This window comes from Carassius carassius, chromosome 38, assembly GCF_963082965.1.
Source record: "Carassius carassius chromosome 38, fCarCar2.1, whole genome shotgun sequence".
Classification (NCBI taxonomy): domain Eukaryota; kingdom Metazoa; phylum Chordata; class Actinopteri; order Cypriniformes; family Cyprinidae; genus Carassius; species Carassius carassius.
In genome coordinates, this window is record NC_081792.1 from 25,550,200 (window position 1) to 25,567,003 (window position 16,804).

Genomic DNA, 16,804 nt, shown 5'->3' on the forward strand with positions numbered 1-16,804 from the left:
TCCCTGCAGTTTAATATATAATCAAGAAAAAGTTCTCACCATAGAGCATTATATTTGCGTATTGCTCCTCTTATAGCAAACACAGCAAGGCCACAACCAACAGACAGAGTATAGACTGCAACAGAATAGAAGAACTTAGATTATTGCATCATATACACTACAGTTCAAGTTTGGGGTCAGTACGATTTTTTAAATGTTTTTGAAATTAGTTTAACAGACCGCTCAACAACAATGCTGAACAGTATTGTATTTACTGAATATATGAAATATATTCCAACACATATGAGGAGCACTACCTAGAATAGCTTCAGTTTGTGCTTTAAAAAAAATTAGCTGAGAAGACGTGCAACAAAGAAGCCTTGTGGAGTTTCTCTTAGGAAGTTCTGGTTAACATACTGTACTGTACCATGATAAGTCCTGAGATGGAGGACGGTCACAAAGAAAGCCATACAATAACCCCAGATAACATCTGTCGAAAAAAAGAGATATTTAATAGCAAGCCAGTTTTCATGTTTATCAAATGGTCTGGAAGAATGGGCAACCTGTCTGAACACAATAAAATTATATACCTTTCCAGTGGTAAGGTCGACCCTTACATCTTTTAGTATGCGCTGGCAAACCTGTAAAAAACGTTAAATGCTCAAAAAAAACCCGTTCCAATAAATTTTCAACATAGTTAAATGTCATTTTTGGCCTTTAATCTCTGTTGTGCATTTATATTTAATACATTTGACATTTTATACCGCAAGTTTCAATCAAACATCTTACCAATGGATGCACCCACACATTCAAAAACTACTGTGAAGAACACGGCAAGAACTGACGGCACCACAACAGCTGGAAAAACATGCATGTTGATAACTAACTAACTCAATGATTGATTGGTCATGTGTATAGAGGCACTTTTTTGAATTTTTTAAACCCTTTTGAAAGTTTTTTTTTTTTTTCATGTGTAAGACTTTATGGATAGAATAAAGATATGAATATAATAGTTTCAGTAAGCCTCAGCATTCATTACAGTCTGAAGATCCAAGGCAGTTCATAGTTGGCCTATATAAACATAGTATACTTACAGTAAAATGGCCTGTAGAGTAAAAGTCCACAGCCCAGGCCAAAGCAGATAGAGAAAAAGTGGTAAAATTTATCTGTAGGCAAAGTATAGAAATAAATAAATATTGTACAACTTTCAGTTTCGATTTAAAATCTGATCGGGCAAACTTACAATGATTGTAAACATCCAAAGCACCCTAAAGAAAGAATTGTACAGTAACTGAATATGCAGTATTGATATCGTTCAGTAGTATTACATCTTTCTTAGAGAGTATGAGAGAAAGCTAAATACGAACTCACCATTGGGATGATAGTTCACCTTGGACACATTAAAGTGTGTCAGCTGTTAAGCATGGCAGACGGTGATGAGTTGGCATGAATAAATTATGTTTCACTTTCAGATTGATGGGCAAAACCAGTCGTGTGGTTTGAATGCCCTTTAATCAAATACTTTCTGTTCTATTTACATGCAGTTGTGGTGGCAACATGAAAGGAAACTGCAGGAAAGTCAACTGAAAAGACAATGACAGAAAATAAGATTTCAGGTGTGGCTTCAGGGTGTGAGGGTGGACTATAAAGAGTGTCTAAGAAAATATAAAAAGTATAAAAATGTACCAATAACAATAAAAATGTGTGTGTGAGTGTGTGTGTGTATATATATATATATATAGTCTTTGTAATATATCATGCTTATTTCAATTTTAAATAATATTATTGCAATATTACACCTATTTTATTTTACACCTACTTTTTCCCCACACTTTTTCATTACTTTTTTTCACACAAAGTATAAATAGGTCTTTATACATTGACTATATTCACTATATATTTAAGAAAAGGAGTCCCTGATCAAAAACTCAGAAACTGGAAATCCTTACATCTACTTCGCAGTTCGCACAATCTGAAATATTAACATCAGCAGATGGAAGCATTGAGCAACATTTTGGGTCGAAATTGACATTCAGTCAGTGAACCATCTGTGCATCCTATGCTGCCTTCGTGTACAAAACACAAAGCATTATGGGTCTTGTAGTCTAGCACCAGCCATTATAAAACGCATGCATGTGTGAATGGAACTACATTACCCATAAAACAGGAGCGAGGAAATCGCTTCGTATTCTTGCTGGGGGATTTCACAAACCGAGTTCCCAGTCTCAGGAATGACATCCGAACAAGAGGAAATCATGGAGTTATACGTTAAATCATGGGGAATAAGTTTATAAGATTGAATCTGAACTTTTATATTAAGAATAGTGCATCCAATAAACTACATGCACTTTAGATTGATGAGCAACTTCATGGTTGAGAATGAGGAACTAACGGGCTCGGTCCGTAATCGCCTGTATTAGACTGTGCCTGGGTATGGCAAACATGTCCGGGGATGAGGACGGGTGTCCCGAGGCGCAGCTGGTCTCTGAGGCCGGGCCCAACTGGCTCCGCGCGGAGATCGAGCGCCTGACGCGGGAGCTGAGCGAGACGAGCCGCGAGAAGATCCAGGCGGCGGAGTACGGGCTCGTGGTGCTGGAGGAGAACCAGCAGCTGAAACAACGCTTTGAAGATCTGGAGAACGAATATGAGACTGTCAGACAAGAACTGGATCAGCTCAGAGAGGTGAGACGAAAGGATACAATAATGTTACAATGTTGCTACTTTCGTTCTAAATGGAACGCTTTGATTTTACGAGCGACGGCGCACAAGAGGAAAAGAGCACCAGTCTCCACCCATTCTCACTCTTTTTGTGTGCTTTCATTGTTCTTCAGCAAGTAGTCTAAATCACAAAAAACGTGCCACAAATAATGGAAAATATTAAGAAACATGGATAAATCTGCTTTTTTGCCATTCTGACAGCCTTGTCAGTGGATGATGAAGAAAAAAAGGATCTAAATTAAGTGTAGTGTTAAATGATTCAAAACGAGTGTTAATTTAATAATTCATGGACAGTTTATATTATAATTAACATTTTGTTTGGAATTTTGTTTAACATTGAATACTATGTCGTTCACATTGACAGAATAAAATATGGTAGTTCAAAATTAAACATTTTGAATTGATATAGACTATATATTATAGAGTACACAAATTATACAGATCAAATGCTAATTGTTGGCTCTAAAGATACAAAATAGCCATTCAGTTTAAAGTGTACTAGTGTGGCTGAACACCACCTCGAATTGTGTTCTAGTTATTGTGCATGTAGGTTTTATGCTTTCAAATAAACTGTGGTTAAAGGTGATATATTTGCACTTTTGATAGTTCATTTGTCACAATTCATTATTGTTGTTCTTGATCCAATATTCAAAATGCATGTTAGGTTTTTGTTTTCATCATCTACCCCCAACAGTTGAGTCGGAAAGCAAAAAATATCCGTTTTTCACCTTAATTGGTGATGGAAAAATATCATCACCTCATATTGTACATTCAGCATACTAATATACAGACAAGTGTAAATAGATCGATCATGTGCTGTTGATCAAAGGCTGCAAATGAAACAAGAAGTGAGATGTTGATGCGAGGAAACAAGTGTTTTTTGAGTGACTGAGATGTTTCTTCCTGATATGACATCCAAAAATAAACCTCGACCGGGATGTAAATGAATTGTTTTTGACCTAAATGGACTTTTGAATAGAGTTTTGAATGTGTTCTCAGCACCTTTGCACAGCTTCTTTCTTTTTCCCTCTGTAGCTTCCTGTCAACACAAACATGCAGCAAAGCTCCGACATTAATCCTGATTGTTCGAATTATAGTTTATTTAGAGCTCTTCTCGGTTCTGTATACTTCCTTCCACTCTAATCTTTTTCTACACAGCTTGAAATAGAGCATGCAGTCTTCGTCATGTAGTAAGAAGATCTGGGAAGCAATCAGACTAAAAAAAGCGGCTAGACTAGACTGATCTCACACAAGGGTTGTCAGCTGGAAGCTATAAAACACTTTCTGTTTATTACATGCTTTTGTATCAATCCAGGCCACTAGACTTCTGTAGTAGGTCAATGCATGAAATCATATTAGCAGGGAGATTATATTGCATGAGTAAGTACTTTTTATTAACTATAGCTATTCAAACTCACTAACAGAGAAAAGATAGACTATTTTCATTTCATAATACTGATAATTGATCTTTTAAACAATGTAAAAAGTTCATGGAGAGATTAAGATTTAGGAGAACATTTACAATATTACATATTTGCGCACAAAAAGTATTCTTGTAGCTTCTTTAAAGTCTTCTGCCAGGAGACATTCTTGGCACATTTTTTCATGCCATCTTTATGGATGTAAAGTGAATCTTTAAAGTGATTTTTACTGCACAGTTGTAGTTGTATTCTAAGTGTTTAAAAAAGTGTTCATGACTATGAAGCGATTATCAAGAATACCATTATGATGTTGTTTACAAGATAGCTAGCTAACGTTAGCCTAAACCGTTATGATTGTGTTTAGTGTCAGTATTTATTGTCCAAATATGTGTCTAGGTCTCCTGGGATTACCCGGCTTGACATATAACATGATATGTTGTTAAATAACATGAAACTGCGTGTACCTCTATCATTATTTACGGTGTTGTAATTATTTTGTTTCTTAGTTTCTGACAAGAGCGAGGCAGGAGAGGTTTCTGTGAGGGTCTCAAGAGTCTCTTCTTATATATACCACAACAACACATGATGCTTCACCAGAAGTTTACGAGCTGGCTTATCTTTATGCAATCCGTGCATATGGTCAGTTAGGTCTTGTTAGTCACCATTTATTTGTTTGTTTACATTTATTTTTTTTATCAGTTAATTTAAATAATAATAAATGTATTTATTTATTATTTATTGTTGATATGTATATTATTTTATTTGTTTATTTTAGATCTTAGGTTAATGTTTAAATAATCAGGTCCCATTGCCATTTACCATATATTTATTCAGTTTTATTTTAGGTTTACATTTAAATATAATTAGCTCCTGTTACTAGTCACCATTTATTTTATTTAAATGATTTTTATTTTATTTAGGGTAACATTTAAATGTAATTAAGTCCTGTGTTTTGTAACTATTTGTGAAATTTATTTTTCTTTCTTTTTTTTTTTTTACTTCACCAATTTATTTTAAAAGGTCCTGCGGTGTGGCAATACATTTTTTTTAATGTTTAAAGGTTCCATGTATCTCAAGTAATCTAAACTCTCTTATTTTTGTTGTGGTAAAGTGTTTTTAAATGTTTTTTGTTGCTTTTTTTATCATCTGTTAAATGCTAAGTGATGCCAGATATCAGTGGAGTGAAATATTGATGTTAAACCATGAGAGAGTGCACATGCTGAGTGCATTAAAGATGGGGTTAGTGATCAATGCTCAGACACGCTGGATCAGACGGAGGGTGAGGTGAAAAGAGGAGACTAGTTAATCCCACCCAAGTACATCAGATCTGTTCTCTCACCTGTTTGAACTCCAACACACACACAGACAAACACACACACATTCTCATTGTCAAAACACGGTCTTGGCATAGTAAGGCACCGTCTCTGCAAGAGTAGCATTCCTTATGCCATATGAGAATAAGGTATGTTTCTAGGTTACGTTAATATGACCACAGACAGAGATATAAATATGTTGGGCTATAAAAAAAATCAGTTTCAGAAATAGTGTTTACACTACATCTCCAATGTAGAGTTTTATATGCTTTACGCAAATTAGAAAAGATGTGCAACTGTAAAAATAAATACCCCCAAATTTTGAACAAGAATGGCAAATACTGATTACATCTCCAAAATATTATACATCCCTTTTTCTTGGAGCAGATCGTAAGTAAATAGTGTAATTCTTCTATGTTGAATGTGGAGTGTGCTGAAGGAGCTCGGTAAGTGCATCACAGTCATATCTCAAATGTTTCGATTTTGTGTCCTAACCTGGATGAAATGCTTTGTCAGCTGTTCAGTCCATCTGAAAGGGTTTAAAGCTTGAAAGAAGGGTGAAATGTGGTCTTCCTTAACAAGAGGGATGAGAATAGAGCCTCCAGCAGTGTGGTGGGTCCACAGCTGTGCAGGGCTGGGCCTATCTACAGACTGGTGTGGTTTATAGGGTTTGGGACTATTTAAAGAAGCAGAAGTAAATATTTGAGGTTTCTTAAGACTAGTGATGGAAAAATAGCAGTTTTGGAATTGGAATGTCCTTTTTTTTATCAAGATTTTTCGCTTTATCTCACAGGTCTCAGTCCTGGAGGGCCGGTGTCCTGCAGAGTTTAGCTCCAACCCTAATTAAACACACTTGAAACAGCTAATCAAGGCATACTTGAAACTTCAAGGCTGCTGTGTTGAGGCAAGTTGGAGCTAAACTCTGCAGGACAGTTGTCCTCCAGGACTGAGTTTGGTGACCCCTTCTTTATCTGATTAAAAATACTTGATGTAGAATTATACAATTTTGAATGCATATTTCTAAAAATCATGATAAGGTCTAGCGATGATGAATATATTTACTCCAACACATTGAGCTGTAGTGCTCATGAGGGTGACAGAGGTTTGAGTCCAGCTTGTAATATGTCCTAGTCACTGTACTTGCTAAGTTATTACTTCTAGATAGATTGCAAATTCTACATTTCTGCTTTTTAAATCACATTGGGTAAAAATTGCAAAATAAAAAAAAAAGCTGCATTGGTGTAAAAGTCATAATTCACATGATGTTCACACAATTATGATGTTAAGAAACAATGTAAAATACCAGTAAATAAAACTAAACGAAAACATTCTCATTCAGGACAAATCCACTTCTGTGCTCTTTGCCTAAGTGTTGCCTGCATGACATTTATTGTATTATATAAGCTGCTTTGAAATATAAGCACATTTTGCACGACTTAAATTCTGGTATATATTTTTAATACACATCCCTAAACAGCAAATAAAGTTAATAATTATAATTAGGTGCAGAGAACACAATCTGGCTTCAAGAAGCTGGTTCATTTTCTCTCCAGAGAACTTCCCGTAACTTATGAGAAGTATATTTGGAAAAAATTAAGACTTGTGCAAACTTATAGGAAGTAGAAGATATTTTGAACCTGTCCAGTCACTAACTGCTTCCTCATTCTTAATGCATTTGCCATTTAAAAAAAAGATCCGTAAACTGTTATTCGATTTAAACCAAGTAGATGCTAAACTCTTTTCCTGTGCTGAGTCAGATCAAAGTCAGCTAAAATCAGTTAACATGCAAACCAAGCTTCAGTCAGACAACTCTGTGGGGAAAAGGCATTTTTGAGTCTTCTCTCACATAGAGCAATGCTTTCTGGATTCTGAATCAGCTTTTGTTGGCAAGCATTTTTGTTATTGTTGAAGATCAGTCATGACGTCAGTTTGTAGGTCAACCCAGAAGAATAATTCACCATGGATTCCCTCTGGAATTTCAGTTTTGTAGCAGTTTTGGTTTCTGAGTAAAATAAGGTCTGTGTTGACATCACTTGGAGTCTACTTTTTCTTGTTTTGTTGTACAATATAAATTGCACACATACATCAAATATCATGCCATGCGTTTCAAAAACAAGTTACAAAGGATTTCAACAGTCGACTGATTACTTGCATGACTAGTCAAATTTTTTTTTTTTTTACTTTAATCCCTTTATGTACAGACCTTATATGATTCATAAACTGAAACCTGCTCTTCTAGAACCCATTAGACACTGAAAACATCCATGAAAACTAGGCTTGCAGATTTGCTCGCTGTTAAAGTCTGCACAGGTGAGAAGTCTTATGTCTAACATCACAGTTAATCTTTCTCCTGAGGTCTTAATGGCAGTCTTATACAGCAGTGGCATGGATATATTTAACAAGGCCTTTTCTCCGTAATAGTTATACAGAGTAAGCTGTGAATGCAACTCTGGTTGAGTTTAATCAGAGCAGTACTAAGAATTGTAAGTTGATAATGAGATATACACAGAATCAGTTTATGTTACACAGAAATTCTGTCTTTTATTAAAGACCTGATCACAAAAATAGGTCTTTGTTAATCTGTAGTTTTGGGAATAGAGAGAAACATGCAGTGTTGGAGGTAGGTGTGTTGTTGGCATGGCCTTTATTCACAGAGTCTCTGTTCAGGAATCAGAATAAAGTTCTAAAATAATGTCTTGGCAATCCAGATTGACAGGTGGATAGCTGCCAGTTCTTAGCAGCAGCTGCTGTGGCAGGAGGACGACTTAGTGCTGACACCATTTCCATGTCTCTTTCTGTCTCACACGCGTTCTGATATTATTATGGGCCAGGGTTGCCAATGGACATTTAATCAATTTACAAGCACTTTAATTTCCCAGGGGTTGATTTGAATTCAAACTGGTTTCAGCTTTTTTTCTATGTCTTAATTCATTTGACTTAGCCTTCACCTATTCTAAACCTGTATGAGTTTTTCGTCTGTTGAAAACAAAAGAAGATATTTTGAATAATGTTGGTAACCAAACATTTGATGGTAGCCACTGACTTCCATACATGGAAGAAAAAAATACTATGGAAGTAAATGGCTACCGTCAATTTGTCGTTTACTGTTGAAAGTGACGAAAGTGACATGACATTCAGCCAAGTATGGTAACCCATACTCAGAATTCGTGCTCTGCATTTAACCCATCCAAAGTGCACACACACAGAGCAGTGAACACACTGTTGTTTGGTTATCAACATTTTTCAAAATATCTTCTAACAGAAGAAAGAAACTTATTGTTTTACCTGTGACCAATTATAAGCCTATATAGATGTATGTATGTATGTGTGTATATATATATATATATATATATATATATATATATATATATATATATATATATATATATATATATATATATATATATATATATATATATATATATATCCATACACACACACACACACACACAGGGTTAATGGGTTAGGGTTAATGGCATAATTTCTCATGCAACAAAAATGTGCTAATAAAAGCTTGAGATTAAACAAGAAAATATAACTTATGAACATTTTTTTTTCAAATTGTGAAAATGTGTGTATTTATGATGCATAAATTATTATGAAATTATGAAATATTTTATTCCATGTTGAAAACCTTTTCATCATTGAATTGTTATAAACATGATACATAATTTGACACGTGCTGGAAATCATACCGTGGTGGCAAAGTTCATGACTTTGCAAATGACAAAACTCTTCTGAGAAGCATGCATGCGTGTTGACTGTTTCGCATTGTTAGTGGATAAATGAAATAAAACCTTGAGAGCATGAAGGGTGTTTAAGAGTTTATTTTTTTAAAGTTCCTAGGGACAAACATGCCCATATTTGAAGAAACACACTGATGTATGTGTCAGATTGTTAGGCCCTTGAATCAATGTGCTTTGTCCATCATACATCAGTGATACATGCATGCTTTTCTGTTAGCCATTCAGTCAAGCCACCAGCACTAATGGAGCTTTTAACATTTATGGCTTGTGCTGCCATGGTTGTGTGTGTGGCAACTTAGTCATGCTGTAGCATGCTAATGACATCATTCAGACTGGGACACAAATTTTAGGAGGGAAAGAAAGAGATGGAGCTTAGAGTTAGATAAAAAGAGCATCGAAATCTAGTTTTGTCTCTAGTTGGTTACATCATCAGTTTGCAGGAGATGCATCTTTGTGTCTTACAAAATGACCCACGTACCTCAAACTAAACTGTCTGTGGGAATCCTGAGATCCTGAGGCCTAGACACGATCTAAAGACTTAAGGATATTTTGTGCTAATTTTGGGGCAAATCTGAAGAAAAATGTTAGATGTGTGTTAAAGAATTTCAGCTGACAAAATCCTTGGGTATTGATTACATTTAGCCATTTAATTTTGCCCCAAATCCCATAGCATTTCTTTAGTACAATTAAGATTGATATGCACCAACACTGTTCATTTCAAGTCTACCCTCTTCCAGCATCCAAGTAATGTGTTTATAGCCATACCACTACAATGTGATAGACATACTTCTAACCTCGATCTCTCTCCAATCATGTTCATACAGGCATATGGTCAGGTTCACTCCACCCATAGAAAGGTGGCTGCAGATGGGGAAAGCAGGGAGGAGTCCCTCATCCTGGAGTCGGCATCTAAAGAGGCGTACTATGAGCAGAGAGTGCAAGAACTGCAGGTTGAGCTACGACAAACCAAAAATACTCTCACCAGCACCCAGGCGGAGAATGAACGTCTGGCCACTCTCGCACTCGAGCTGAGAGAGGTTTGTGCTGTAGAGGGTTTTATTAAGAGTATTGAATTTACTAAACCTATTTATAAAAGTTGTCTGCATAAAAAATAAACTTGACAGCAAACAAACCCAGTGGGTTATGCTCTATATGTGAATCTATATTCTTTATTAGTCATTTGTCAACTAAAGATTGTTGTGTCCTTAAGAATAATGAAATTGTGGAGCTGCAGCGCAGTCGTCTGCGTGACGACATTCGAGAGTACAAGATCCGAGAATCTCGTCTGCTGCAAGACTACACTGAACTAGAGGAGGAGAACATCAGCCTTCAGAAACAAGTCTCCACCCTTAAACAGGGTCAGGTTAGTAGCACTGACCATTGATCACATCTGAAATGTGGGTGTGGAAGTGTAAGCTCATGAATGGTAATCAAAAGGTTGCTGGTTCTAGTCCCACAAGGAGCAGACCAGGCACCATCACCTTGGAGGCACTTTCGATGAAAGTGTCTAAATGATGACTACTGCTTTCACATAGTTTCATATGTACAAATCTACTATTGCCATAACCATTGTCTTTGGTTTGTTTCTCCAAAAACTCTTCCAAAGGTGGAGTTCGAGGGATTTAAACATGAGAATCGACGCTTGCAAGAGGAAGTGCAGTACCTGAACAGTCAGCTAGAGGATGCTGTTCGGTTACGAGAAATAGCTGAGCGTCAGCTAACTGAGGCTCTGGAAACTGTAAAGACAGAGCGGGAGCAGAAAGCAGCTCTTCGAAAAGAATTGACACATCACATGACACTGGGAGACTCGCTTCTTGCCAGCTCATTGGATGGGCTCAAACTGAGTGCGGATGAACCAAATAACGACGATGCCATTCTTATGTTTGAAAACGGATTTGCTAAAGTCAGCGATGCTAACGATGAAGATAACAGACTGTCTACACCCAAAAGAGATGGAAACTTCCGTCCCGCACCAAGTCTGGTGGATGACTTGTTGACAGAGCTGAACATCTCGGAAATCCAGAAACTCAAGCAACAGCTCTTACAGGTATGGCTATTTTTATGTGTACCGTTACAAACATGCTAATCTTTTTCCAGACCACTTGAAATGTAGCATTTTCCCCCTCCATTTCACCTTGCAGGTGGAGCGAGAGAAGGTAGCTCTTCTCACCACTTTACAGGACTCTCAGAAGCAGCTAGAGCATGCTCGAGGAGCATTAGCCGAAAAGCAGGAAGCTATGATGAGACTTAGCGATGATTTGGGCGTTATGAGGAGACTGCAGGCAGGCAAAGAGCGGCAGTCGGCCCTGGACAGTGAGCGAGAGCGAGACAGTCGAGAGGACAATGATGTGGACTATTATGAGCTGGATATCAATGGGCCAGAGATTCTTCGCTGCAAGTATGAGGTAGCCATAGCAGAGGCAGGTGAACTGAGAGAGGAGCTTAAGACACTAAAATCAGACCATGATGAGGTGAGTGGGACTGAGAAAACTCGAGTTTTGTTCAGTATTATTTATGTTTTATTAATGGGTTGATGGCACATTTCATGGCAACTTGATTATGCATGATTTTTCTAGCTGAAGGCCGAGCATGAAGAGGTACGGGCACGACTAGAGGGACAGGTGCGTGACCTCAGTGTTCAAGTGTCTCAGCTGGAGAGCAGCAGTCGCACAGACAGAGATCAAGTCACTCGTTTGGAAAAGGAGCTAAAGGAAGTGAGTGCAGTTGCAGGCGAGACAGAAGGCAGTCTCAGCGTTGCCCAGGATGAGCTTGTTGCCTTTAGTGAAGAGCTTGCAAACCTCTACCACCATGTCTGCATGTGCAACAATGAAACCCCGAATCGTGTCATGCTTGATTTTTACAAAGAGGGTAAAGGAAACAAGACCAATGGTAAAGATCGTCAGTCTACGTTGACCCAAACCAGCGGCAGAGCAGCCGAGGCACCCAGGTCAGCCTCCACCGCTGCTGACAGCTCAACTTCTGGGACACCAGTCAGAGAAGATCCACGTCCTGAACCAATGGACATCTACAACCTAGTAGCAATAATTCGGGATCAGATACGCCACTTGCAGAAGGCGGTGGATCGTACCACAGAACTATCCAGGCAAAGAGTTGCTTCTCTAGAGTTGGCCGCAGTGGCGGATAAAGACCAAGCTGCTTGCATGGAGGAGATTTTGAAGCTCAAGTCCCTGCTGAGCACTAAGCGAGAACAGATTGCCACACTCAGGACTGTGCTCAAGGCCAACAAACAGGTGAGCTTTGCATGGGTGGATATGACGCCAGAATATAGATCTTCTTGTAGACCATCCAAATGGACTGCCTGAGATTGTAGTATTTCAAGAGCGTTTTCTGAACTGTGGTGTGGTTCTGTGCCCTTTTAGACAGCTGAGGTTGCCCTGGCAAACTTAAAAAGCAAATATGAGAATGAAAAGGCCATGGTCACCGAAACAATGATGAAGTTGAGGAACGAGCTGAAGGCTCTCAAAGAAGATGCCGTCACTTTCTCCTCTCTCAGGGCAATGTTTGCCACCAGGTACTGCAGGAAGACAACTGAAAGTATCTTCTCTTCCAGCTTTCTTTATCCGTCAGAAATTCATGCTACTGCCCAGAGAACAGTAGGGTTATGGTACTAAATCTCTCTTGCACTATCCCTCTTTTCTGTTTTCTTCTTTAGGTGTGATGAGTATGTAACCCAATTGGATGACATGCAGAGGCAGCTGGCTGCAGCAGAAGATGAGAAGAAGACTCTGAACTCCCTCCTGCGTATGGCCATCCAGCAGAAACTGGCCCTCACTCAGCGACTGGAGGATCTGGAGTTTGACCATGAGCAATCCCGAAGAGTATCCGGTGCTGGGGCTGGCGGCCGGGGGAAGGCTTCATCTGGCCGTGGCAGAGGACCCTTGTCGTTTTCCAGCCCCCATGTAAGTCCTAGACTACCCTGTAAGAACCGACCACAACCACACGGCCTCATTGGAAGTCCTGCGGTTTTCTGCAGTGAGAAATATAAAATTCTGTGTGATAATGGATCCGATTAACACGTGTGTAATTCACTCATCTCCATCCTCATGCTAACTAACAATCCTTTTACTGTATGTGTGCTTGGGACAATGCTAGCATGTCACTGTTTGTGGCTTCATTAATACTTGTCTAAAGTTCGGGGCCTAGTTCTTTTCCTGTAGATCTACCTGGAGAGATTGGATGGGTTGGTAATGCTACCTACTAGGGTTATCACAGTAATCATATTTTTTTAATTTTATTTTTGTAATAGGCAGAATCCAGTATTTTGGTACTGAAGTGAATCTCTTTAGTTTCGACATTCGGCACTCTTGACATTTGTGCTACCTCCTGTTTTTTTTAAAGAAAGCAGTTTAGCGTTGTCCCGAGTTTGAGTCCCAGCTCGCATGCCTTTCCCGATCCCATCTCTCTCCCACTTCGCTTCTTGTCTAAATACTGTCCAGTCAAGAAGGCAAAAATACCAAAAAAATTAAATAAAAATGGAAAGAAGGCTGAAGTGCATACAATTTTCCAGTATACATTAATTAACTGCATGACCTACCAAGATTGTCAAAATGTGCAGTGACCATGACCAAAGCACATTGGTTTGTAATGTACAATGTAATGCATTGTTACCATTATTATTGTTTTTGTACAAACAGATATATTTGATTTTTCTATTGAGTTTAGTTGCAACCCATAGATATCTATAAACAAGGATTGAGGAAACAATTAAGGAAAATGACTAAACATGTTAAAATAGATCTACATCTGTCTAAAGTTGTCTTTTCTCTCTCAACATTCTGAGGCAAGTATTTCTACTTCAACCCAACCAGCACTAAATGTCACTGAGTTAAACCCAGTTTCACAAAGCTAGTCTGTTAATCTCCGTGTCAGTGTGAATAAATCTGTGTAATCCCAACAGAGATGCACCTTTCTGAGCCTGCTGGGAGCTTTGCAATCCAGGTTGAAGGACATAATTGATGATACAGATTTGTTTAGCTAAAAATGAGAGGTGTCTTTTGTAAAATATAATGTCTTGATTTATAGTTTCCATGCACAGAAAGGATGTAAATTCAGAAATTTTAGACCAAGTTTCTTGAAGTTGAATTTGAGAAGTTGCTTTGAACTTTTATCATGTCATACCATGTCTTTGTTGATTTTGTTTGTACTCTTTCATCTAGCCTTTCAGCCAGCATAACACATTGTCCATGTTTTCTTTACAGTGGTGACTGTGAACCACTTTATCGTGCATGATCTGTTGCTCTCAGTTTGAACTGTTTGTATTAGTTGGCATGTTGACTGTTGCATGGGAGTCTTCTGCGTTCTGCAGTCCATTGCATCTGGAAAAATTATTCTTCCATGTTCTGCTGTGTACTAATGAATCTAACCTGTCTCATTGTTGATGGTAACATTCACTTGTCTATGTCCAGTGTTATCAACTTGAATTATTACCTATATTAATTATTTACAGTACATGTGGGTCAGCTGTGATGTAATAATTCTGATGGTCATTTCTTTGCAGTAATCTTATTAGCTCTGAAGATTATCTACAAACGGTTATTTCCCTCTTCCTTCGTTCTACACTATTCGTCCAGAATACACATGCCTAGTCCAATTTCGGCAACAAGAAATTTGTCCCTGGATGTGCAAGAAAACACAGGCTCGTATGTAAAGCCAACTGATCTATGTAATCATTATTTTGAATGTTACTGTGGTATTATTTTGTAATTATTTTTTGGTTCATTTTTTCTGCTTCGTTTTTTGTTTAAAGTGCACTTTGGGTGCATTAGTTAATATTATGTAAGAGATGCACATTTCAGTATAATTGGCACTTTTTTTCTTGCAAATTTTACGTATTTAACTGAAAAAAAATATATAATAATATAAGAACTGTGGTTTGTTTATAGTATTTTATGCTTAACTGTCAGGCTCTAAGCATATTCCAGGGAGAACAATTAACTAGGCCTATATATGTTTCTTGTTTTGTTCAATAGTCAAACATTCTAAAATAACATTATCTTGATAGTCATGTAGTGTAAAGGCCCATTCACACCAAGAACGATAACTATAAAGATAACGATATTAGCGTCCACACCAGCGAACGATATTGTTAGTGTATTCTAAGCGGACACACGTCTGCTGCTTTAAACTTCTCGAGCTCATTACAATAGGATGGATTCTGATTGGTTGGCAATGTTTTTATCGTTCATCAGAAAAAAAAATCGTTCTGAAAGTGATTCCAACAATATCGTTTCTCTGTGCCTTTATCGTTATAGTTGTGGTGTGTACTCCGCTATTCTTTAATATTGAGAACGATTTTTAGAACTATATTTTAATCGTTATCTTTATAGTTATCGTGCTTGGTGTGAACGGGCCTTAACTCCACTTATGGAACAATAACTTTTGACTTGCTCCTGAGAAGTTTGGATTTACAATTTTAATAGTGGGTCAAGGATATGTTAAAATTCAGACATTAAAAAAAAAATCAGTTCCAAATTGGAATACTTTCTACTTTTTGCCAAATACTGCATTAAGATCAGCATTTTGTATTTTACATTGCAATAAATGTTTGTTTTTAGACATTGAATATGTATTTTGTATAACCCTCTCATAAGACCTCCTGTGCCTTTTATGCAACTATTGGTTTTTTGTTTTCATGTACAATTATAAGAGCCATAATCTTCAGTAATTTTGTCAGTCACACTACAGATCACACTCACTTGGCCCAGTGTGTGTGTGTGTGTGTGTGTATCTAATTTGAACAATAATTAAACACTCTTTCTGAATGCCAACTCCGATTTCTTGTTTAGGAGATTTTAAGTGTCAGTAAGAATTAAGTGTGTTCAAATCATACATTCCTTTAAGGAAGCAATGATTTTTGATAGCGGTCATGATGGCTGTCTGTTGACATTATTAATCATTATTTTCCTCTTTGTACCTTTGCTAATTATTTTATTTGTTTGTATTTCAGCAAGCAGAAAACGTTGCCTCGGAACATTAGTGCCATTTCAAATTTAAGATATTGTAAAGTTTTTAAATCACCTTTTCCCTTTTTTCTTCTTTTGATTACAAATGAAGTGCAATTTTGTGCTGTTTCTGGAGTGTATGCAATAGTTTTCTATTTGCTGAAACCGCTTCATCAGCCATGTCATAGCTTTATGACATTTTGAGTTATATATTTTTTACACATTTGTATGGAGTGACCTCACTTATTTGTTCATATTTATTCATAATCTTGGCTATCAGTTCAGTATTAATGACTAGGTTTGTATGCATCATTACTGGCACATGCGCTGCCTCTTTGCATTTCTACTTGAAATTGTACAGGTACAACGTACACTATAGTGCCTCGTCTGTTTTTTTTTTGTTGTTTGTTTTTTTTAACCGTGCTGATGTTCAGTGTTGTGCTTCCTTGTTTTTTTTGTAGTTTATCATGAGGAACACATTATAGGCCCATGTCCTTCTTAACATTTCTCAATAAACTAATATACAATATTTCATTTTGCTTCAAGTTTTATATTGACAACTACGTTAGGTCTTGTCCTTAAATTTGGTCAAACACATCTCTAAATGTGAGAAAGAGTGGGGAAAGGATTTGCCTGGACAGAGGAGCAGGTTGCGCCATTCTATA

General features: G+C 37.4%; 1 protein-coding gene across 3 annotated transcripts; it reads left to right on the top strand.

Annotated features, from left to right (window-relative positions):
* Positions 1–2,181: 2,181 nt before the first annotated feature.
* Positions 2,182–15,206, top strand: LOC132119639 (protein bicaudal D homolog 2-like). Of its 3 annotated transcripts, none has more exons than XM_059529778.1 (9): positions 2,182–2,661; positions 10,002–10,214; positions 10,388–10,540; positions 10,784–11,224; positions 11,319–11,648; positions 11,754–12,428; positions 12,558–12,709; positions 12,851–13,116; positions 14,696–15,206. In XM_059529778.1, exons 1-9 carry the CDS (start codon positions 2,413–2,415, stop codon positions 14,899–14,901), a joined length of 2,685 nt encoding a protein of 894 aa, XP_059385761.1. In that variant the 5' UTR covers positions 2,182–2,412; the 3' UTR covers positions 14,902–15,206. The 3 variants fall into 3 exon arrangements, with proteins under 3 accessions (XP_059385761.1, XP_059385763.1, XP_059385762.1); XM_059529780.1 differs by having other exon boundaries at positions 12,851–13,097; positions 14,696–14,820; XM_059529779.1 differs by lacking the exon at positions 14,696–15,206 and having other exon boundaries at positions 12,851–13,743.
* Positions 15,207–16,804: the final 1,598 nt, after the last annotated feature.

What these genes read in the sequence shown, in the direction of transcription:
- LOC132119639 (XM_059529778.1), top strand. Translation starts at nt 2,413, where the DNA reads ATGGCAAACATGTCCGGGGATGAGGACGGGTGTCCCGAGGCGCAGCTG. An exon ending in AACTGGATCAGCTCAGAGAG is followed by an intron (nt 2,662 to 10,001) that starts GTGAGACGAAAG and finishes ATGTTCATACAG; the next exon opens with GCATATGGTCAGGTTCACTC. An exon ending in TCGCACTCGAGCTGAGAGAG is followed by an intron (nt 10,215 to 10,387) that starts GTTTGTGCTGTA and finishes TGTGTCCTTAAG; the next exon opens with AATAATGAAATTGTGGAGCT.